This window comes from Buteo buteo, chromosome 8 (assembly GCF_964188355.1).
Source record: "Buteo buteo chromosome 8, bButBut1.hap1.1, whole genome shotgun sequence".
Classification (NCBI taxonomy): domain Eukaryota; kingdom Metazoa; phylum Chordata; class Aves; order Accipitriformes; family Accipitridae; genus Buteo; species Buteo buteo.
Window position 1 is genome coordinate 32,369,900 of NC_134178.1, and position 25,083 is coordinate 32,394,982.

The following is a 25,083-nucleotide window of genomic DNA, read 5'->3' on the forward strand; positions in this document are numbered from 1 at the left end:
TTTCTGGCAATGAATTAATAGATGTGACATATTTCACAAATCTTTTCTCGAAAGTGATCAAAAGATGATTGATAATGTCACCTTGGCACAGAAAGATTCGGCTTCATATTTTCACAAGGTGAGTATTAAAATACCTTTACCTCCCTCTATGAGCTAAATATGTCATCACATGGAAAAAAATAGCAGGGGTTAAAGTACAGAACTGGTAACCGAAGTGCTCAGAAGAGCCAAAGAGCTACTGTAGCTCAGCACGTTTCGCAGCTCCACTCACCCAGTCAGCTATAATTTAGATGTCTGACCTTTGCGGCTAAATCAGAGACTTACAGTACCCCTGCTATTTTGCCCCTGGCCTCCTGCCAAAATGGCCAATGAATATACAAAATCACAGCATGTAAGTCTACATAAAAGTCTATCAGAAACATGATAGCTCATTAACTTGGTGACAGACAGATACAATATGGTTTCAACTTTTAGTCACCATCCACCTGAAATGACTAGGTAGAAGCACAATTCAGAGACATGGACATGTATGGAAACCTGCCCAAACCCAATCCATGTAGGTATATAGATTTAGGCATTCCTTACAAAGTACACTTTCCATAACAACAAAACATTGGGGTTTTTTAGCCCATAGTAACCCTGATGACTCAACAAATAAAACTGGAACATCTTTCAATACTATACATTACCCCTTTCAAATGAGACAGTCTCAGTTCTCTCCAACTGTTCAGCGGCATTCTAGTGATCTTTGCACAAGACAGCTTATTTTGGCCAATGTCAGACACTAGACAGTGTGGTGTTATCAAAATGCAAGTGTGTCTTGGAGGGAGCAGTGGTAGGAAAAAAAAAATATGTTCCTCACAAAAAAAAAAAAAAGGGTGATGGGGGCAGCGGTAGAAAATAAATACTTTCTCCACCTCCTCTGAATCAGTTTTTACTATCTAGTTGTAATTTCAGTGCACACAAGTTATAAAATTATAGTGCTAAAAGTACTCATCACTATGCATATGAAACTGTTCAAGTGTATCAGAAGATTTTTGATCAGCTTAAGAAGGAGGGAAGTAAGTTAGACAGGAAGCTCTCAGTACAGTTAAACAGGCAGCACATTATAGTAATATGAAAACCGCACCCTTCTTATAAAGCCTATACAAACACCAGATATTATTTCAAAGATAATGTAACGTGCATTGTAACACTTTAGACTCCTAAATGTAGGTCAAAGACAATATAATTAAATAAAATGTTACAGCCAGACAAAGAAAACAGATCAGGCATTTGGAACAAAACTTTACAGCATTAATACTGGCACCAACTTTTAGTATAGTATTACAAAAACACAAGTTCTGAGTAGAATACTACAATGAATTTAGATTCAGCAGGAAAGATTCTGAATTTGGGCTTTTTAAAATTAAAAAAATAAATGAGATGTAGTTTTTGGCAAGAAAGAAACACTCTTAGGTAACTTAAACCTGCTATGTTCCCTTTGATCCACCTATGCATCCTGCTTGTTTCTTGACACCTAGCCCTCTTCGTACCTCCTTTTAAGTAATACCTGTTGTTGAAGTCCTGTGCATGTATGCTAAATGATTCCTCTTCCTCAGTCAAAATCTTCTTCAAAAGGAAAATTTGTTTTAGAATTTTTCACTGATCTAACATAGAAAAGTAAGATTTTTTTTAAATGAAGAAAACTTGCTTCTATTATAGTAGAATTTCCTCTGGTTTATCAGAATCCTTTCTGCCTGCATTTCAAGGCATAAAATCAAGAGTCCATGTTTTTTGATAACAGGAAGGCATTCAGTGGCATCTTCCAGGAGATTGGAACTGACACAGTTGGCTTGAATCCACAGAGCTTCTAAACAAACGTCACCACATTGTTTCCCACCCTGATGTAGTTAAACTACATTCAACATCGAATTGTTCTTGAGCTAATAACCCTGTAGGACTGAACTGGGTCTGTGTAGAGGCAACTGTAACGTCTCTTCACCTTTGGCAAAGCCCAAACAAACAGTCCCTAGATACTGAAGGTGCAACTACACAGAGACTGTAGGCCATACAGGAAGAAGACCGCTTCCTTCTCCATATGCTGTTAGTGCTCAATAAATGCAATGCAGGATAGAACTTTCAGATTCAGTGTGTTAAGAAGCCTACTGCGTCCCCACATAAATCTGGCACATTAGTCAAGGTCCTTTTGGGGAAGTAGCCACAATATTATCTGCATTATACTAAAACAACTAGCAAAACGAACAAAAACCCAAGCAAAAGCGCTTAGTGAATGAATCACTAAAATGGCTCTGTGCAAGGCATGATATGACAGCAGCAACGATGGCTGCTATCCCCAGGCCCTGTCCTGCACATAATTTATGATATTGGACTAAGTCTAAACACAACTTTATAGGCAAACACCACTTTGTGTCAAATGACATAGAGGAAAGCCCTGATAACAGAGAAGCACGTCTTTTTTTTGCAGTAAAATGCTTACAGGACAAGACAAGCATGATTAACACGGGTAACACTGGTAGAGAACAGCCAACATGCACACAATTTTCAGCAAAAGATCTTACAGCGCTTTGGTTGGAAACCAGTGGACCTTCACGCAGGCAAACACTTGCTGGTTAGATATTAATAAATTATATAGAAGTGGTGCTTTAGAGGAATGCCTGAAACCATTGTTTGATAAAAATACCAGCTTCCTTCTTCGCTGGCTAACTGCATGTAGAATTAGCACTAGACTCCCACTCCTTTAACGTAAGTAAAGATGTGAATTTTAAGAACGTGAAGCACAGACAGTTTTTCTGTCTTCTGCATGTGTATTAGTACCCTGGTGTAATGGACCCTAACCCAGAATATAGCAACCAGGTGCTACATCACAGTATAGGAATACATCCAACATCAGAACGCTAGCAAGTAGTCACAAGCAGAGGTGGCAGGCTTTAGCTCAATTAAATATTAGTAAATAAAAATCATACCTTCAAAAGTGCAGGCAGAGTTGTGCTTACCTTTTGGTTGCTCTTTAAATTTATGGCTTCACTCCCTTTGTTTTCAGAACTGAAAAACAAAGATATTTTGTAACACTGAGGACTTGCATTATTCAAGTCTACCTGACAGTCAACACAGTATCATTCAATTTAAACACAAGAGCACATTAACTTAAAAGGACAGAAGAACATATTTTTCCAAAGCATAGTCCATATTCTGCACATATTGCAACTGAAAAAGCCATGCCCCAAAAAGCTGAAGATGGAAGAAAATGCCTGTTTCACCTCATACAGAGGTTTTCAAACTCCAGCATTCAGAAACGGCACACAGCATTTCAGCTGTTCCAGCTGAAAAAACCCAAAACTTTCTGTGCATACATATTATTTTCTGCTGTAAAAATGATACTATAGTTGATCAATCATCTAGTACAGCAACATTCATTGCCATAGCACTATCTGGCACACTTGGCAGCTAGAATGTACCCCCAGTCCTTACACTGAGGACTGTGATCGAGTGGAACGTACTCAGGGCAGATGGAATCATCATAAATTGCAGCTACCACGTTTAACAGATGTTAACCGAACATACCTAATGGTGGTTTTCAGGCAAATTCAGAAGAAATATTGGAAAGGGGACAAGAGGCATGTTGTCATTACTAAGGCAAGACCCACTGTTCCATTTTAAAAGTCAGAAGTCCAAAGACACATATGTCCTTATTGCCAATTTACCTTGGTCAAAATTTTCTTCAGAGCCCATCTTTGGAATGAAGGGAACCATTCCCCTGCTTTCTGATTCTTAAAACAATCCTTAAGCAGAATTCAGAGCACATTTTAATCAAAACCTTTATGCTACATGCAACTTTGTATTGGGTTTGCGTGGCAGGGTTTTGGTAGCAGGGGGATTACAGGGGTGGCTTCTATGAGAAGCTGCTGGAAGCTTTCCCCATGTCCGACAGAGCCAACACCAGCCAGCTCCAAGACGGACCCACCACCAGCCAAGGCCGAGCCCGTCAGCGACGGTGGTGATAATGCCTCTGGGATAACATTTCAGAAGGGAAAAAAAAGTTGCTGCAGCACAGAAACTGCAGACGGAGAGGAGTGAGACCATGTGAGAGAACCAACCCTGCAGACCCCCAGGTCAGTGCAGAAGGAGGGGGAGGAGATGCTCCAAGCGCTGGAGTGGAGATTCCCCTGCAGCCCGTGAGGAAGACCATGGTGAGGCAGGCTGTTCCCCTGCAGTCCGTGGAGGTCCACGGTGGAGCAGGTATCCACCTGCAGCCCAGGGAGAGAGGACCCCACGCTGGAGCAGGTGGGTTCCCGAAGGAGGCTGTGACCCCGTGGGAAGCCCGTGCTGGAGCAGGCTCCTGGCAGGACCTGCGGATCTGTGGAGAGAGGAGCCCCTGGAGCAGGTCTTCTGGCAGGACTTGTGACCCCGCGGGGGACCCACGCTGGAGCAGTGTGCTCCTGAAGGACTGCACACCATGGGAAGGACCCCACGCTGAAGCAGGGGAAGAGTGTGATGAGTCCTGCCCCTGAGGGGGATGAAGTGGCAGAGATAATGTGTGATGAACTGATTGTAACCCCCATTCCCCATCCCTCTGCGCCGCCAGCGGGGTAGGTAGAGAATTTGGGAGTGAAGCTGTGCCCAGGAAGAAGGGAGGGGTGGGGGGAAGGTGTTTTAAGGTTTGATTTTATTTCTCATTACCCTGCTCTGGTGGATTGGCAATAAATTAATTTTCACTAAGTCCAGCCTGTTTTGCCCGTGATGGTAATTGGTGGAGTGATCTCTCCCTGTCCTTATCTCACAAGCCCTTTTTTATATTTTCTCTCCCCTGTCTAGCTGAGACGGGGAGTGATAGAGCACCTTTGGTGGGCACCTGGCATCCAGCCAGGGTCAACCCACCACAAACTTAAAAGCAAAAATGTATCAAGAAAAACATTAAAGGATGTTAATGACAGACACCACTTCCTGCATTGCATATCATAAGCTGAAGAAAAATAACTGTACCAATATATCATGCAAGAAATGCTCAGTATTGCAATGAAGTCATAATCACTTCAAAAAACCCTCCATCAATTTTAGAAATTTAGCTTCGCTATTGACAAATGCACAAGCCTTTATTTCTGAATTTGTATGAAGATATGAAGTGAAAGCTGTTCAAATAAAAATAAAAAATAATTCTTTGCATTCTGCTGAAATTCTGCCAGGATTTGGAGAAAGGATTTCCATGTACCAGTACTCCTACTGCTACTGACTGTTAACCACAGGTAAGCACGTCTCAGTAAGACTTCTGAAAAGAAAGGTTTTCTTCCTGTTGTGGATTAGGTATCTGAGTTAAATATATGTTGATATACACACAAAATACAAAAGCCAGTCTGACTAAATGCTAGTTTCCCTCTCAGCTGCTCAGAGACAACATTCCCTCAACAAAAATGAGAACAGAACTCTCCTGCAATTAAGTTTTTCAAGATCTTTCCGATCTTTTCAGATACATCAAAAGAAAAGCTCCTTCCTCTCTCTTATGGATCCTCTTCAAGTTGAAAACCATGTACTTTCACATCACCTCAGGTAATCTTTCATAATGCATTCATAAACGCAAAGATGCTTTTTCAGGGAGAGCATCAGACAAAGTCTTGGCTGTTCTTTGCCTCCCTGTAAGACAGAGCAGATAAATTAATATTCTATCCTATTAATTTCTTCTATTGTTAATGTGTTTCATGAAGGAGACATTACAATCACTTCTGGGCAATCTGGCACACTAATAAAAGTGCTTCTCACTACATAACCTATTTTCTCCCTCCCATTTTTTTTTTTTTTAAAAAAAAACCTTCTCAGATCTGCATGTCTTTTCCTAATGCTGATACACTTGACAGGAACAGGAATTCCCTGTACTTAAAAGTGGAATAATGAGGTTGATCTCCACCAGACGTTCCCCCTAGCTTCAGGATATCACTCTTTATGGAACTGGTCTGCAGACCACAAATGAGATCCTTGCTTTCATTAAGTATCGCCAGCACAGATCACCAGTGTCCCTATTCTTTTATCACTTTGTTTTGCTCATATTCTTCCCTTCACATCATGTTTTTTCCAAAAACTTCTTTCATTTTCCTATTTCTTGTTTGTATTTGAAATATATGCTGGCATTACTTTCTTCTAGCCAGCCAGGCTTGGACAGATCACTATGAAATTCCATAGCGTACACACCAAAACCGAAAGAATGCAATTCAGCAGATAAGCATCTTAAAATCAACAAGTTAAAAAAAAAAGTATCAAAACTTTCCTTTCCAGCATAAAATAAATGTAAACCTGGAAGCAATTCCCCACACCCTTTCATGGTTTATATTCTAGCATTTCTACATTCCTTAACCTCTTGCTTTGGGGTGTAGTTCCTCAACACGCTGACTTTGTCAGCAGAAGCAGCTCTAGAAATTTCCACGCCTTCCTCCTCAACCTCAGCCGTCTCTTCCCACCCTTAACTCAGCACAGCAGGGGTCTCAGTAGGGCCATGGTCTTGGATAAAATCAAGGGGGGAGCAGAAGTTTCCATCAGGAAAAATTCAGTCTGCAATCCAGTTTACAGTCCAGTGATTTGTACCTGCACAAATGAAGGGGCCATGAATGCCACTCAACAGACAGGAACAAGGAAGCACGCACCACTGCAGCTCACTTCACCACTGAAGCTATTTTTTGTGAACCGCTTCTACCCCTGGCCAGGGCCCGGTTTTAAATGGATCTGAAACCAAATGACTCACACTGACTGAATGAAGTTTACAACAGAAAAGCTCGCTTTGCTGGAAACAGGCCTCTTGGACTGTTTAGGATAAAATTGGGGGTTTTTTACCTTCTACAGCCTAAACACCTCAGACACCGTAGCTGGTGCCATGCTTTGCACTTGGGTCTGGAGAACAGGCTGGTTACTGCTCATTGGGCTCAAATGATGGATCTTATCACTTCCCACTACCAACCACCCTACGGTTTTTAGGGCTTTCCCCCCCATCTCATTATTCCATCAATCATAGAACAGTCACTAATCACAAACTTTGGAACACTGCACAGTATTTTCCCCACAAATTCTCTGAAGAGGAAGATAAAATAGTAAAGTTCATAGGCTCACACACAACCCTACACTCCCCATTAAAAAAAAACATGGTGAAGCTAATGTAATTATGCCACACATACTCTTACGTTGCAACGTAAGCCCATGTTGTCCATACAAGTCTCTATTCAGAGATGCAGTGAACACAATTATTAAGCTATGGCATTCACAATTAAAACTAATTCTTTGTAAATAGATAAGACATTTAGTACTTACGTTAAAATTAGCCATTCTAAGTTTTTTTTATATGCCCATGCTATCCTATCATTAGTGGCTAGATGTTATACTTCCAAGAACTGTATTCTAAGGGGCTTTATGTACTTTTTTTCTACAGGACAATCTCTGCAACTAAATATTGTTATAAATGTTGACTTAGTAGCTATGTGATATCACACCACTGAACTCCTACGCCTTTGCTAAGAACTGAAAACAACAGACTGGTAGTATATACAGGCTTGCCGTGAACTAGGGATTCCCCCTATTTGGGCTACATCTGTATCATTAAAGTCTGGCTCCAAGGAGTTTCATCCTTGCTTCAAGCTTTTCCAGAGTGCTGCATGTTTTGAGTGCTTTGCCATGGCAGGTACTGAGCATGCTATCTCCAGTTCAGCACATCCAAAGTTAAGCTTGTGCTTAACCAGACGCACGCCTTTGCTAGATCAGCCAGACAGCTCTCAAGAGAGCATTTCAGCACTTGCTAAATTGGGAAGATGAATCTCGTAAGTCTTCATCTCTGTGCTGCACAAACTACCGTTGTTACATTATACACCCAGCAATAGGACTCTACTAACCCAAGTTTTGAATCTACTTTGTACTTGCTTTTAAGAAGTGAAAGAGCAAAGCATGATCCTAAGACGACAGAAAACGCCTCTGCCCCACCAACTTGCTTCTGTGGACTTCTTAACTATACAGGCAGTCATTTACAAATTGTCACAACCATTTGTTTATATATTTAGGCAGATATTACTTTCATTTGATAGATTTTTTTTAAAAAAAAAAACAACACATGGAAACATTAAATAATGCCCAGAGTAATAAAGACAGTCAGAATTAAGACTAGAAACCAAACCTCTCAACTACTTCTCAAATATGTAATCTACTGACTTCCTGCTGCTATTTCTGCCAGACATTACCTTTTCTGTTACCTATTAGTGCATCCAACATGGATGAGTTAGTCTTCAGTGAAGGGAGAGGGATCTCTTTTCCTCTCCTGCCTTGCTGCTCTTCCTTACTGTCTTGCCAGCATGCCTAACCTGATTAACATCACTCCTATTCTTTAAATAATCAAGATTAAACTCAAGTTACAGAAGATCCCATTCTGTATCCTCTGCACAAACCTTTCTTTGTGTGATTTTCTAATGCTTTCTGTTCCTCTGCTGCTGAAAATCTGTTCTGACCTTTCTGTAATACTTGAACAGGTGATGTCTGAATCAGAAGCGGATTTGTGGTCCAAGTTTTTAATCATTACACTTATGTAGGAGAGGTTAGAGATTCTTATGGGAGAGCCAAATGTTCATATTCTGCATTGTCACTCACACAAAAAGTAGACACATATAAGCAGAAGTACTCAAACTCAGGTTAGTTAATATACATGAGGGAATACAGTCAAGAAAAACAAAATCAATTTAATGGAGCAAATTTAAGTACACGGCTTGCAAGATCTTTTCCAACTGCCTCTAAAACCAGAACAAGACCATTACAAACAATCACATCTTCAAAAGGCTCTCACGGCATCTCTCTATGGTGCGAGAAGTCTGCTTCCTCCATCCTCATCCTTCATAACAATCCCTCGGAACTTGCAAATTAAAAGCCCATCCCCTTCTTCCTTTATTAATCTACCCCACCCATGTTATGCACGCAGCAGATTGTGAATGTGTTGTGTCAGATAAAAAAAAAAGCTAGACAGCATGCAAGTGCAATAAAGCACAAACATAAATGTTTTGATGAGACTGACCAGATGCAGAGCTCACTAAACAGAAAGTAACAGCTCTGACATTTTAGGTTCCTTTTACAAGGACAAGGTACAGGCTGCTGATTGCTGTTTGGGAAGGGGGAAATTAATGGGCGGTCTCTTAAGGAAACACAGAAAGCTGGCTAAGGCTCAACTTGGACAGTAGTGCTGGATGTCGACCCTCCCTCCTTCTCCCACTGCTTAGAAGCAAACTCTCTTCCAATGCTGCAGCTCCAACACTTAACTTCTCACACAGTCCAGATGTTACCAGATAGGTGAGTGTGCTATCATTTTGCCATCTCTCTTTCTCTCCTTTCAGGGACAGATGACTCCCTGAATAGTCAAACCTTCTTTGCTACTGCATTAGACTAGCATTATTTGTTTTTAACGGGTCTTCTCTTCATATTAACTCAGAAACCATTTAGCCATTTAATGTGATGACTCGTAATGGTAAGAGAATAAGCAATGTCTAACCTGAAAGATGCTCCAGGGTCCCAAGAGACAAAAAGCTTCTACATCTGGCTTTAGTGACATAATGCTAATAAACTAAACCTGACCTATACATATATCTATCTATCTATCCAGGTTTCATGACATCACTTGTGACAACTCCATCACAATATTATCTAAACAGTTTTCCTCAAGACAATGTGTTTTTGGGGACTGTTGATACAATTCACTCTCTACTGGAGTCCTCACTTAGGCTAATGTCACTTTTAGGTTTCCTTTCTTGCTAGTTTCTTTATTTCAGCATTCTGGGGTGTAATGCCAGTTCCTGACCCCTGCCTTTTATCTCTCTCTGAACAAAGCTAATGCTCCTCTCTGGGAAGCAACACCTCATCTGGTTTCAATATCATGACTTCCAGTTTTACTTAGCACCAACACAGTGGCACATTCAGTGGTGACCTTCCAGAAGGATATTTCAATAGAGGAACACAGAGATGGCTAACAAGGGTCTCGTCACCTAGTACTTTAAAATCCAGCTGTGCAAGAGCCTCCCTGAAGAATGTGAATGAGCGGAAAACCACAAGTCTAATAATACTATCAAATATAGATGTGCAAGACCAAAATCCCCGTGAAGTTTCAGCACATTACAGGGATTCTCAAACCACATCCACAGACCAGTAGTAGTTATGAAACTTTTATTCTACATCTGCAAAGAGCCATAGGTTAGCTAGTATTGGTTTCTTCTCTGTTCCAGCTTCCAGGTGGTAATTAAAAAGATGACTGCTAAAAGTTCAGACTTTTGAGTAATATTTTTTGATATATACCAGTTGCCCTACTTGCCATACAGACCTTTATGATCACTGAAGCTTGCCTCCTGCATAATCTAGATTATGAAATTTCACCTAAGGGAGACCCATGTCAAGCCTTTAACACCTGACCAAAAGATACAAGCTTTGATTAAAAAGCATCAAGCAATGGAAAATCTACCACATTTGTAAATAAGACTTTTCCATGTAAACTACTACTAAATTCACTGCCTAAAATGAGGCTTACTAGTTTGATTTGTCAAGCTTCATCTCTCAGCTACAGGATCAACCTACATCTATGCGGGACAGATTACAAAAGCCTCGGGTTCAAATATCCTCCTCAAGTCATAGGTCTGCTATGACATGAAGCACTTAACTCCCATTTCCCTTGCAGTTACATACCTTGAGGCAGAGTCATTCCTCAAACTGTAACCCTGTCATTTCAAAACCTTCTCTTAGATGAACTAAACGCTATTGAGCTACTTAATTTTATTCTGCGAGGGTGGTTTTCCAGACATCAAATTGTTCTGGAGCTCTTCGCACAGCCCTTTTTAGTTTGTCAGCATCTTTTTCAGAATAAATCATGGACACTGCAACTAGACTCAGTACTCTAGTAACCAAAGTTCATCCACAGAATACATTTACTTTGTTATTTATACATCCATTTATACATTTTCTCTCCATGCCAGCACTCTGCTTTGGCTGCTCATGTTCAGCTGACTGTCAACCATGGCAACTTAGTCTGCTTTTAATGTTGTCATCTAAATGGTGATTCCCATACTTCTCGCTCTAGTCATCTGCAAACTTCACATGCTACAGTTTTGTCCTCTTTCAAATTATTTGTGAAGATATTAAATAAACTGACTCAAAAATACATCCTTTTAATTTTCTTCAAATGCATCAAGTAGAAAATTATTTTTCAGATCCGGTCTTTTTGTGTCCCTCCGTATGTCGATATTTAGCCGACTGCCATTACACTTGCAAATATTTTAATTGGAACATAGGCACCAAGTCAGATGCCTTAAAGAGTCTAAGGATATTATTTCAGCAGTTTGTCAACCGAAGCCTGTAATCTCATAAACAAAACCGAGTTTGACAATTCCCATCCTCCAGTGATGTTAGGATCAACATCATGTTTATTAACTTCTCAGGTCACCTGGAAGCCTTGGTAAATCAACTTTTCAATCCCTCCCCTTTAATCCAACCAAATACAACAGACTTAAAAGTGAAATACCAACACCTTACTCTAGATACTAACATCACACTTGTGAAGCCATTCATGCGCTGTGCAGCCAGGAGAACTATCAGAACCTGATCTAAGAGGAGAAGTCTCACAATTTTTAAGAGTCAAACTTTCAGCATGTATATTGAACGACATGAGCAAGGGTACACTAAATATTTGTTAAATGAATCAACAGGAAAACGTTACTGTAAAGCTCAGTGGCAACAAGATGTGAGGAAATCAATAAAGATTCCTTAAAACTGCCTTCTGCACCAAATGACAATTAAAATACATTATTATTTTAACAAAAAATAAAGATGCTAGCATTTTAATAGAAAATAGTAACAAATAAAGAGCTCTTTCCTCTGTCCCCTTCCCCCTCAAAAATAGAACACTGCCCTTTTTGAAAAGCTTCAAAATGAAAAATTTTGGCCAACTTCTCAGAAAGATTCCCGAGGCTAACACTGTTCCTGGGAAACCAAATGGTACTAGCAGTGACACGGTCTGCCCCTAGTCTCTGGCAAGGCTGTTGCGGATTGTCTTAAAGAGAGAGGGAGTGTTTGCACAGAAATTTGAATGTGAAGTTTCTGGCTCCTACTTCCCTGCTTAAGCTTAGGCCACACACATAGGGGAGGACAAGTAAAGACATTAAGATAAATGCAAATTATAAAAACAAGTTAGTGAGTTTGAAATTGGAGGGTCAAAGGAAAGCAAAACTGCTATTTCATTTAAAACAAGTAAGAAGGGAAGTGGAGGAAAAGGAACAGAAAGCAGAGAAAGGTAAGGAAGGAGAAATGGAGCCAGGAGGAGGAGGCAGGAACTTGGGCAAAAGAAGTGTCACAACCAGCTGATTAATTTAAGTGTTGGAATAGCACAAAATGTATTATATTCAATTAAACTATCCCAGTTAGAAACTGGTTTGATTACAGACAGCATTGAGCAACTTAGATTGTTTTAACTGAAACAATTTTTACTCTCAGACCTGTTTATGCTTCTTATTTACATACTGTTCCTTGCTTGTGTAGCAAAGCTAGGTCAGCTTCATGTTCTGCATTAGCATCGCATAGACTGTGAGCTACATGGAGTGTGTCAGTATACAATGAAGAGATTCTTTTTAATCCTCTTTCCAAATGCAACTAAAAATATCATAGAAAATAAAGATGTTTTAAAATCACAGATATGCCACATTTTACAAGGAAAATTTACATGAAAAATGCAAGAACCAAACAATGTCTTTACACTGAACATGTACCTTTAAGTTTAAAGGCTAGAACTAAGTGAAATAATTATGATGGCCCATGATCACCCTGGCTGAATAACTTAATCTGTTTTACATGTGAGGGAATTGAACAGCTGTACAAAGGCTAGAGAAAAGAAATATAAATGTTTCTGAGTAGAGCCTACTTTGATATTGGGCAGTACGATTATACCAGATTACATCAAGGTTTTTCTTCTGGCATCTGTCAAGCATAGTAACCAACATTAATGTAGAATCTGCTCCATATTTGCCAGTCTGATTGGTTAGATAACATTTCCAACATTCTTAAGAAATAAATGTTACTGGTCACTAGCCCATAAACTTGGTATCATATCAGAAACAGATTTATAAACTATTTATCAAGGTTAAAATTATTGAATTAATAAAGAATAGACAGCCTATTATACAACTGTTTCCAAATGGCATGTTTGCAGGATTGGGGATCAACGATGGTACTTACAAATGGCATGAAAATAGGAGATATTAAAAAAAAAATAATCCAGGAAAGCTTTAAAGCAGCAGCAATTGCTGTCCTCCTGATAAACAGAGCATAACAGAATTTTTAAAAGATGTCATTAAGAAAAAGCACCCAGGAAAAAACAAGCAAGAGAGACTGGTGTCACCAGTAAAATGCAGCGAGCATTTCTAGTCAGGCTGAGCAGAAAACTCTTGGTAGAGGCACACGAGGCTACCAGTTCAACACAAGAAAATACTTCTCCAGTTCTCCCATTTTTTACTCACAAAATACACATCAGGAAGTACCCTACAGACACTTTCCAGTCATTATCAAGGTTCCCTCTTTTGTGTTGAAAACACATTTTCCATTCAACCAAAATAAATTTGATGGCTAAATTTGTAACCAAAATAAATTTGATAGCTAAATTTGTAACCAAAATAAATTTGATAGCTAAATTTGTAGCATTTAATTGATGATTAAAAAAAGTCTGTTGTCACTGCAATTCTTTCTGCATTTGCTCTTCATGAGCTTACGAGAAATGCTTCCTCCTACATTTTTCCCTACACAACACTGTCCATAGGCGAAGTGCAGATCCACACAGTGTTCATACACTTTGGTCCCAAGACCTCTGAACTGCTTAAGCAGACATGCTGCCTTCAGTAAAATATTTTAGCAATTTAAGAAACACTAGAATGTTCAGAAAACCAAGACTCCATTTCAAAATAAGGCAATTCATGAAATCACATTAACACAACACAATTTGAGACTACATTTCATACCACAAAATTGACATGAAAAAGTGAAATGACTAGGGAAGCCCACATTTTTTATCTTAGAAGTCTTCAAAAGTGATACTGTGAAGTTGGTTAGAATCTATAAAAATTATTTTAGAAATTAAACTACCAGAAAAATAGAGGTATTAATAACCCCTGGAAAGCCTAAGCAACATAGTGTGCTACTATCTGTAAGTACAATAGTATATACTAACTGAATTGTATAAAATTCGAAGACCCCTCCGAAAATAAAAGTACTCCTTGGGTTTCCATCCTGTTAAGAAGCTTCAATAATCAGAGATACAATCCCCACAGCAACATGTTTCTGAATTTTGCTTTTTTTCCACCTGTGAGACTTTTGTTCACCAGAGAAGGCTGAGGAGTTTTCATCTTTGCAAAACTGGTCCTTGAAACCATAGACTTGTAGCTGTTTTGGAAATATTTTTGTATTAACTCTAGTACTTATGCCAATAACTGGAAAGGAGACAATGCTGTTAACATTTAAAATAGTGGAAAAAAACCTATGTTGCTTTGTTTCTTCCAAGGAGTGCTACTATTATAATTAATACTCTAGTAACATTTCCTTTAGGAAATGTCTCACACATACATGGCCAGCTGCTGTGCTTGCTCCTTCTGGTCTCAGTCACATGAGACATCTAGGTATGCACCTAATTCTAACCAAACAACTAGTCCCACTACAGTGTACAGAACTATTTACCTATTTAATTATGAACAACCACTTTGGTACCCTGCTGAATCAGGGCCTTAGCTACTATTTTGAATTATCCTGCAATAAAAGGCATAACAGAAAAATCTAGGAAGCAAAAAGAAACAAAAAAACAAATTAACAACTGAACAGAAAATTTTCATAATGCATCTTGCTCAGGTAAGTCTAATGTGAATTCTTCTATATGGTTGGAGTATTCCCCTTGCTGGTTCCACAGACTGTCACACTCACAAATGTACACTCACAAATGAGTTAAATTTTAACAATAATAACAACAAAAATCCTGCTCTGCCTTTTGGAAGAAAAAGTTTCTTTATTAGAAAGCAGAGACTGATTTTTCCAGCAAACAATGGATTTCTTCAAAGATGTTAATAGTATCTGAATCAAAACCAGCCAGGAGGTAGCAACTTCAGAGGAAATAAGTTTGAAATGTATCACTCCCCTTTCAATCAATTCCCAGCAGTCCCCAAATGCACAGTTTTTACAACTACAAAAATACATGTTCTTTGTAAACAGGAACAATGACTGGCAGTCCCAGAGGAAGAATGACGCTCTCTAATCTCTCCTCAGGCAGAATAAACAAAGTTCTTCCATTTCTGAAAGCTCTTAGTTAGAAACTAATGGATAAACGTAACAATAATCTCAGCCTGAAAAAAACCACAACAAAAAACACAGCCCTCAAACCAAACAAAAGGTTACTCTTCCCTGTTTGATGTCTCTGGTACACTTCAGCGATGCAGAAGAAATATCTAGACAAACCCAACAAAGGCCCACTTGCACCGGTAGTTATTTGACCAGCCAACCAACAGCACTTGGAGGGAAAAAAGATAAACCTGAAATGAACCTGCTAAACAATATACAGAATAACTAATAAAATACATCCATAGTTTAAAGGAGCTCTGGGTTAAAGAGATCAGTGAAAAGTGTCACACCTCCTTGGCAGCTTCTAACATGACCTGAAAGGTCACATTTATTTGCAACACAACAACTGCTCAGTCATGGAAGCTGCATATTTCTGAAAGAATCCACAGTTGATTGACTTACACTGTAGAAGCTGTATCTTCATCCAGATGGACTAAGGAAACACGTATTTAGAGAAAAAAAAAAAAAAAAATCAGACTCCCATTAGAATAGTGAAAATTCAATGGGATTTTTTTCACCCTGGGGATTTAGACTGCTCCAGGACAAACACTGTGGTAACAAATAATCAATTTTGTATTATTGAAAATAGCAAATAGCTGAGTAGAGCATAATGACTGCCTTTGATGGAAGTTAATGATAAAGAACTGGGATGAAAAGCACCGAAGCCCTCATTCAAAGCAGCCCCAACTCTGAACACCACACTTACGCAGGCAAGTGCTCGGTGGGAGATACCTCACATTTGTCTACATTTTATGTAAAAGCCAAGTAAGCCCTTAATGCATGTGCTGTGCTTTTTGCCACCACAAAACTTGCAGCTAATCCGCACGAGTTATTTCTTCCACAAGCAAGCAAGCCTCCAGCAATTCTCATGTTCATCAGAGCTACGCATTGCTGTAAGGGCAAGTTATTAACATAAGCTCTTCATCAAATGAGGTTCTCAGAAGAGTCTAAGACACTGATTAACAAACAGTGCAATTCCCCCATCCCCTTCCTCCTATTTTAAACCAGGGGCACAGTAGGTTTGGGGTTTTGTTTTTGTTTCTTTAAAGCTAAGTCTGAACACAGTGCCTGGAGCAAGAGCAGGCGAGAGCTCCATGCCCTGCCAAGCTGAGGGGCACCTATGGGGTTGGGGGAAAGAAAGTTGGGGGCTTCCATCCAGCTGCTGTTGCCTAACTTGCAGGAGCAGATGGAGAATGACTTTTGGACATACGCAGGCTCATTTCTACACATTTTTAAAATTTAGGAAACTGTCATGTTCTGCACAGGCATTAAGCATGATGTGTGTCTCCAGAGGTCAATGCAGGTACACCGGGAGCGTTATTTGGCCCTGTATAACATACTGCTCCCTCTCCTCCCCCTTTACTTAAGTGTTCTGCTTTTTTGAAACCCAATGGTAGGTAAAATATCTCCATACAGAAGTTTCTGCCTATGTATTTCAAATTTGATCTGGTTCCAATATATAACACACCGATAATTTGAACGGGAAATTAACCATCCTGGTGTATACATTTCTCATAACACTTCACAAAAGACATATTCCCCAACTTACCTCACGCACTCCACACCTTAACATTAAACACACAAAGCAGCTTTGGTTCCCCCTCCCCGCACGCACGCTTTGTTCGGCGATCCATTTTTCTACACAGCCAAGCTCACTGAATAAACATGACGAGCAAACCTGCGGCACTCATCCCAACCCACCATCCCAACCCAGTGCTGTTTAATGTATGCAATTACGCTAATCTGTGAAGAAGGCTGCCAGTGGAAACCAAATACGAGAACGTCAGCATTCCTGACTAACGTGCCACGCTGCAACCCAGCGCAACAAAAAAAGCTCCTTAACATACCGAATTGGACTCCTCAGAGCAGGAGGGTTTTTGTTTTGCTTCCACTCCAGAGAGGAATCACGGCTACCACCCTCCAGCGAACTGTGCGAGGAGTTCAAGGCCAAGAGGCCCGAGCCTTTTCATATCTACATGGACTATCCCAGCTTCCTAATAAAGGAAAGGCTCTTAGCTGCAGGAAATGAAACTGTGATTTAGATAAAGATAATAGACTCCAGCCCCAAGTGGAGCAGATCTACCACGAGTGCTATCTACAGATAGGCTACTTAGTGCACAAACCATTGAACTAGCATCCTCCTCCTCCTTACCGAGACAACCGCTAAGCTTTTTTGTTTATTCCGAACCACGGCGGCCGTAGGGAGCTGGCAAGGAGGAAGGAGTCCGATGAAGCCTCTCCTATTGCCTCTTCAGGTCCTCAGCCAGATCCAAGCCTCTTCCTTCTCCCGTATCTTAACCACCCCTGCCAGATGTAATAGCCACACTACTCAGGTAACTGTAAAGATGCCCTTGATTCAGCAGCCTTACTCCTAATTTTTATGATTTTTTTTTGCAAGAAATAAAAAGCAATGTTTCATTCTCATGAAAGGCCGGTGGATCCTTGGTGATGTATTGGTGCATCAAATGCTTGCAGTAAAACAAACCCCCCAAAGTTAAAAATCTTCACAGTGCACTTATGAGACCATTTAAGATGGTCAGTGTAAGACAGCAATAGGCTCTGCCATTTTTCATGATTGCTGAGAATATGCAGAGCAAGATCCTAAAGTTTTTCACTGAAAGAACTACCGTGATACGCACTATTTATCTGATCAAACTGTACTTACCTGTCTGCTGGTTTAAACACAAACCTATGCTGTATCAAGAATGACTCAAAGATTAAAACCAACATGTTAAAAGCAAAAAATAAATACTACACCTGAGGAAATAAGGCCTAGTCAGCTGGCACCTTTTCACCACAAAAATATCCTAATTAACTAGGGCAAATAATAAATCTGCATGAGAAGGAAACTTTATCTGTGCTTCTTTCCTATGCACACACAGAAATCAGCCATGAGGGGGGAAAAAAAAAAAAAAAAAGGAACAAATACACAAGAAGTTTCCAAACCTTTTCATCTTGTAAAGCTTCCCTGCACTAAAAAATAATTATTAATAACCAGGTTTCCATAAACCACAGATTTTGCATTGAGACTTAAACACTTCAATAATATTTATATTGCATTAACATCTGATTCACACTAGTCCAAAAGAAAACCGTGTGTGAAAACTGGAAAGAAAAAAAAGCCCAACCAACCAAAAAACCCAACCCCGTCGCAGACCTCCGCGCTCTGCCCTGCTTTCAGTTTCCAAGGAAGGGGCTGCAACCTGAGGCACAAGCGGGTGAGACAGCCCCACGGCCCACCCCGCCCCGACCTGGGCAGAGCGGCAGCCCCACAGTCGGCTCTCTGCGGCAGCCGCGGGGTTTCACGCAGGGCTCTACCGGCCGGCTGAACTTCGCCGGGGAAAGCGGGGCGGCGGGACGCCGGTGCTCACCCCCCCGGCCGGACCAACTCCCAGCGAACACCCCCATAACGTCCCGCCGCTCGCACGCCAAGCCCACGCGGGACCCGCCTCGCGCCGTGCCACGGCCACGTTAAATTACAAACGCCACCACCAACGCCCCCCAGCTCCGACGATGTCAGCGGTCAGGCTATAACGCCCCCCGCCCCCGGCTTCCAGCCCCGTGTGACAAGCCGCCGCCGCCCCGGCCGGGGCCGCCGCTCTCCCGCCGCGGGGGCTGCTCTCACAGGAGCCGAACCCGGTCCCGCCAGGCCCGCGCCTGCCCCGTGACCGGCCGAGGCGCCTCGCGGCACCTCACCGACCGGGGCCGCGGCCCCGGGACGTCCGGGCAGCCCCCCCGCGGTGAACACGCCCGCTTCTTCTCCCTCCCTCGCCCACTGGTGTCGCAACACCCACCGGGGCGGCCAGCCACGGTCCCCGGTCCGCCGCCCCGGCGGCTCACGGGGCTCCCCGGCCGGGGCAGGTGGGCCGGGGCAGAGGACGGCAGCGGGCGCCCGACCGCGCCGGTCCGGTCCGGTCCGGTGCCCCACGTACCTGTTCGCGCCCGCCGGCCGCGCCGGCGCCCCCTCGCCGGGGGTGCTCCTGAGGAAGAAGCGGGAGAAGGTGCTGTGCCAGGAGGTGCCGGCCCGCCGCCGGCTGCCCCCGCCGGACATCGCCGCCGCCGCGCGGGACGGGACGCTGACGGGATGGGAGGCGCCGCCAGCAGCCGCCCGGCACCGAGTCCCCGCCGTGGCGGGAGAGCGGCGGCGGCGGCAAACACCTCCCTCCTCCCCCTCCGGGGGCGGCCGCCGCCCGCCCTCCGGGCGGAGCCGCCGCTCCGCCTCCGCCCGCCCCTTCCCGCCGGCGGGGGCGGCCGCGGCGCGGAGGAGGGTCCGGGGGCGGCAAGGACGAAAGCTGCGCCCGGGGAGGCGGGTTCCTGCGCTGCGCCGCGGAGAAGGTGTTTCCCCACCGTCCCTGCGCCGGCAGCGTCCTTCCTCTCGGCAGGAGCATCCAGGGCCGGCCCCGCCGCGCGGCGTGGGGGGGTCAGCGTGTGCCCTGCAGAGCGCACAGGGTCGCGGGAGGAACGCGATGGCAGCAGAGAGGGAACTACCGGCACACGCAGCCTGCGGCCTCCTCCCGAGGAGGGGTGCCCGGCTGGGGCTTGGGTTGTTTTTTTAAGTTAACGTGGCGTAATTAGTGCGAACAAAGAGAAAAGATCAGAAGTGAAAATTAACTCTGTAAGAAAAGGGACAGACAGCCTTGGGAATTTACACGCCTGACTGACTGCACACACCAACGCCAGCCTACTGGTTTTAACTTGTGCCTGCTCTGAGGTACTACGCGTGTTTGTTAATGCAAAGTCAGTCACCGGCTTCACACTGTCGCGGGCCGGGCCCCACGTCGCATACGCGCCTGTTACGGCAGCACAGTAAAACACCTGCATCAAATCAAGGTACTCACCAGCGGTGGCATAGCTGTTACCTCCCTCTGTCACTTTGGGGTAAGGTCAGGCCGTTATTGCTGATGAGTGACTCGGAGGATGGGGGTTCTCCTGCTTTTTTAAAAGATTTCTTCCTAGAAAGGAGTTTTGTTTGGTTGTTTTTTGTTTTTTTTGGGATGTTGTTGTTTGTTTTTTTTTTTAATAGCTTCATTTTTCTCCTGGTGAGGACTATGGCCTCCCTTGAGTTAACATCAAACTATCTCTACCAGCAGAGATGACCTTGCCATTGCAATAACCCGGTGACAAATGTTACCCTCGTTTTATAGGTAGAGGTGATGCACAAAACCTTAGTGCTTCACTGAGTGTGAATTACTGGTAAAACTGACTAACCTTGATGTTAGGATTTTAAATTCAGAACCATACTTTCCTCTTTTCTCATCTTGATGACCACCTCTGCTGTTCTTTGTGACTGCCTACACCTCACACCTTTTCATCAGCTCCTTTTTGCGTCACACCATCCCACGGCATCATAGAGTGGCCGAGGCTGTAAGCAACTTTGGGATGTCACCTGGTCCAAGCCCCCTGCTCAAGTGGGGCCACCCACAGCAGGTTGCCCAGGACGATGTCCAGCTGGCTTTTGAATATCTCCAAGGATGGAGACTCCAGCATCTCTCTGGGCAACCTGTGCCAGTGCTCACCTCTTTTCTGTAAGTTTTTTTTTCCATTTGTTCACCTCGATCCACCTCCTCTATACCCAAGGCCTCTTTGTCCATATTCTTTACCACTGTGCCATAGTATCAGCCTGCCATGGCTGCAACTTGGGGTGGATATGAAGCTGGTAGTCTAGGCCCATCTGCAGAGCAGCAGCAATAAAAGAGTCTGGAAATAAACTACTGGCTACTTTTCTGTCTACTTTCCACTGCCTCAGCTATAAGCAAAATCTTTAAGAAACGTGCAGACAGCTCCCCTACGTATTGTCCAGGTCTCATACAGCTTTGATGTGGATTTTAAAAAGAGAGACATGGGTGGATATTGGACATGTACTTAAATCTTTACCAGTCCGTCCGGGTTGTTTCACAGGTTACAAAAAGTAGTTTTCTCATGGTATAATTACCAGTCACAAACTGGTAATTTATTCAGGGGACCAGCTCTTAGTACCCAGCAAGGACCTGCCTAGTTTTCAGTGTCCAGGTAAGGATCAGACAATTCTCTCAGTCATACAGATGCCCCAAACCTAGCACAGAAATGTGAAGTGTTTCATTCCAGAACAGTATAGAGAAAAAAAGAAACCACATTTTGAGAGTACCTGCACATCACCCATTCTCAGGGAAATGGCAATCAAGAGTTAAAACTACAAAATGTAACAGCAGCCCCTATGGAACATTATAGAGGAGACGCTTCCTCTGACATTTAAAATAAAAGTAATTAAGGCTCCAAAACCAAATTAGAAGAGTGGCAATTTATTGGGACTGCACAAACAGGCTGCAGGGAGGCTTAGGCTCTCAGTGACTGTTTATTACTATTAATTATTCTTTGCCACGTACATCTCACAGCTTCCCTCCTTATTGCTTAAGTAAGGTCTAATCCCTAAACTGTTGCAAACATGAATACAATAATTAGCATTTATAAAGCATCCGGTATCTTCAAAGGATTTAAGCATTAATTAATCCTCATAACCACCTCAGCATGTAGTTAAGTATAATATGGTGAGTGGTTTGCACACAGAGGCAGTCAAAACACCTAGCTGTGTCCAAAATCTGTCCACACTCTACCAGCAAGGCGCCTGGAGGGGCACCACAGTGCAGCATGAAGCATTACCAGGGCTGTGCTTGTCCAAGAACAAAGAGCCAACCTAATCAGAAATGCTAATCCCAAACAGTAACATTTTGTGCTCAAATCTGTTTCTCCTTTCTTCACTGGATCTAAAAGCAGAAAATACAGAAACGTACCAAATCACAGTTCTACCAGAGGCACATAAGGAAATTCTAATCAAAGTAGTAAAACTATATCTATATAAAAGATGAACATGGCCCAGATTAGATAATCCCTTTCTTTTTCCGTACCCTGGAGTAACCGAGTACCACATGATTTAAGAGTAAATAATTTTGATACATTTAAAATAATAAAATGGGAATCGTCAGCAGAGTTGCCAACAGGAACCCAGTTTTAGCCATCTACACCTTCCACTAAAGGAGAAAAGTTAGGCTTTTACCCAAAGATTCAGTATCTACCATGTGGCAGGTGGCCTTGTGTATTAACACAGCTGTCAGCATTAACAGCAGCACCAACACATGCAAGCCAAAACAGATGGGGGAAACAGGTTCCTTTCGGCCTCAGATTAGAGTACTCACATGTGGCCCATATGAGGTAATACAGCATTGCCAAAGGCAGTGAGAAACTATTAAAACACAGTTGCAGAAGGATACAATGGCACAGAAGAGAAAATGTCAAGTTGAGGCTCTCAATAAATTTTATTTTTTTTTTTTTTAGTTCATCCTGCCCAGAGTTTCACTTCAATCAGTATCTTGAATAAGAAAGGGGAGGGTGTTGTGCCTATTCCATATCCACTAATTTTCTACTGCAATTCAGATTATAATGGCTGTGCACAAGGGAAACCTCCCCCTTCTCCTTGCTGATTTAGAGTGAGCAGATGGTGAAATTTTAATTGTGCTTTCTGAATTTCCTCCCTTTTATGGTTCTTTAAAATCTTGAGTCAAATCTTTTGTTTTGTTTGGATACCAAAAAGGAAAGCAAGTTTCCATCATACTGGTTTATGAAAAGCCCTCCTCTCACATCCAGTTTTAGAACTTTTCTGATACATTAAAGTCATAACTAGGGGATAAATGTAGACTTAAAACCACCAAACTAAACATTTTCCCTGCAAGCACATTTCAGCACAACTATTAAATGAAAAAACCCCACCATTCTCAAACTGTTTGCATTGTTGGACAACTACAATAAGAAATTGTCTTATGTTTTGAGGTACTACCCTGCTAAACAAAAGCATAATTCAGTTTTCTGTTTCATACATGTCTAATGCATTTATCTATAAAAATATTTTGTATGTCTTGGTTACTTTTTCTTGTTAATAGGCAGTCCCATTTTCCAGGCTCTTACAGAACATCTCTACAGGTAGATGTAGCACTAATGGCAATAGTATTTTAATAATGGGTGGTCCCTCACCTATCTTTTTACTTTCCAGTATCTATATTATAATATATTATGGCAAGGTTTCTAATAGGTGGCATGAGACCATGAATTAATAAATGCATATAATAGAGTCATCACATGCAATATTTCCTAGCTATTTTTCACAGTATTAGTTGTCCAGATGTTGAAACAAATACTGATGACTTTAAAATCTCTAATCTACGCCTATTCTAAAATGAAGGCGAACAACAGAATTGAAGATTTGGGTCTTGGATACGTTATTACACAGATGAAGCATGTTAGCAAGGATTTCTAGGATGTATTTTCTATCTAGCTATGACCTTCTGCTGTAAAGCATGCACTGCGCAGCTTCCAGCAATCCTCATCCTTTAACTGTGAGCACAGTTCCTCCATTTGATTTACTGAAAATGGTTTAGAAGAGAGCCACACAGTCAGCTGCTATTGTTCAAATGCCTTCATGTCTGGAGTAGACAGCTGGAAATGACTCATGGTGTTAACTGCAGTTACTGAGAGCCATAACTATGTTCTTTATTATTTTGAATAAGATTTATACGCTGTGCCACCTATGGCCAAAGTTCAGTGTAGTAATTAAAATCTTTAAATCAACTTTTTGGAAGGCCTCTTCAATTTGTTTTCCACACTATAATTTGTGACCTTTACATTTACCCAGTAGCAGAAGTGCTAAAATGGAAAACCAATTGCAAAGAACAAAATAAAAAAAGACCAACATACCTACAAACCCTCTTTTAAAATAGACTTTTGCTACACCTGGGCATGGAGCAAAAAGCACTCAAAAGCCTCATACAATGGTGGTATGTATGCACCTATACTCTAGATGAGGACCAAAGTCCTTTTCTGTTAATTCCAACAGAATTGATAACTTTCAGCTGATTAGCACAGCTTGTCTGGAAGGGTTTCAAGACATTTTTGGTAGCACCTCATATCAATTACACTTGTGTGAATACAAAGACGAAACTCACTTGCGCTCTTACCAATGCTAATCATTGCAAAACACCCTACCCTAACTGCAGCTCAAGAAAATCTGCATTTCATGTAATGAGGTCTCTGTAAAACCATCCTGTTCTGGGTTATGCTTCCTTGCTAAACCAATCTGTCTATTCACCACCACTCTTACTAGAAGAATTATGGTTAAACAAAGTGCTTCAGTAAGCTAATTTCATCCAACTTTTAACATATATTGTATGTATGGTAAAAAGCAGCATAAATAATTCAGTGTCCAGAAGAATGCAAGAGCTTTCAAGAAAAGGTGTCTTACATGCAAATAAAGGAAATCCATGAAATACATAACCTGCAACTTGTACATTGTAATTCATTTAACACTTTTCCACCTAGAATGTCATTTGAGTATCAGATCTGTACACCTTTCTGTACACACCTACACACTTTCAAATATCAAATCAAATTACTAATATTCTAAAGGCTTACCCTATGCCCATGCATGTACATAAAAGGACATTTTTCAATTTGCAAATTACTAAGCAGTTTTGAATTGTGGTGCAAGTCCATGTACAGTAATCTTAAGCCTCTGGACAGCAGACTTGCCCTTTTTAGTTACCTTTCAAAGATTTCTTAAAACTAGCCTCTGGACCTGAAGGCTTCCTAGAACCGCTGACTGCAAAACACTGTCAGAGACTCACCAATTCCACCCCTTTGTCTGTACTGCTAGATTTCACAACACAGAATACTTTTTAACCCAATGATCTGAGCCCTTTATAAAAC

General features: G+C 41.8%; 1 protein-coding gene across 1 annotated transcript in view; it reads right to left on the bottom strand.

The window, feature by feature from the left end:
- The window catches only part of CRYBG3 (crystallin beta-gamma domain containing 3), a 99,189-nt gene extending 79,655 nt beyond the window's left edge, over nucleotides 1-19,534 (bottom strand). Inside the window, exons 1-2 of the mRNA XM_075034041.1 lie at nucleotides 19,287-19,534; nucleotides 2,997-3,045 (exon numbers count right to left, since the gene is read on the bottom strand). Coding sequence (XP_074890142.1) covers nucleotides 2,997-3,045; nucleotides 19,287-19,405 — 168 coding nt within the window. The 5' untranslated portion in view covers nucleotides 19,406-19,534. The remainder of the gene's footprint in view (nucleotides 1-2,996; nucleotides 3,046-19,286) is intronic.
- Nucleotides 19,535-25,083: the final 5,549 nt, after the last annotated feature.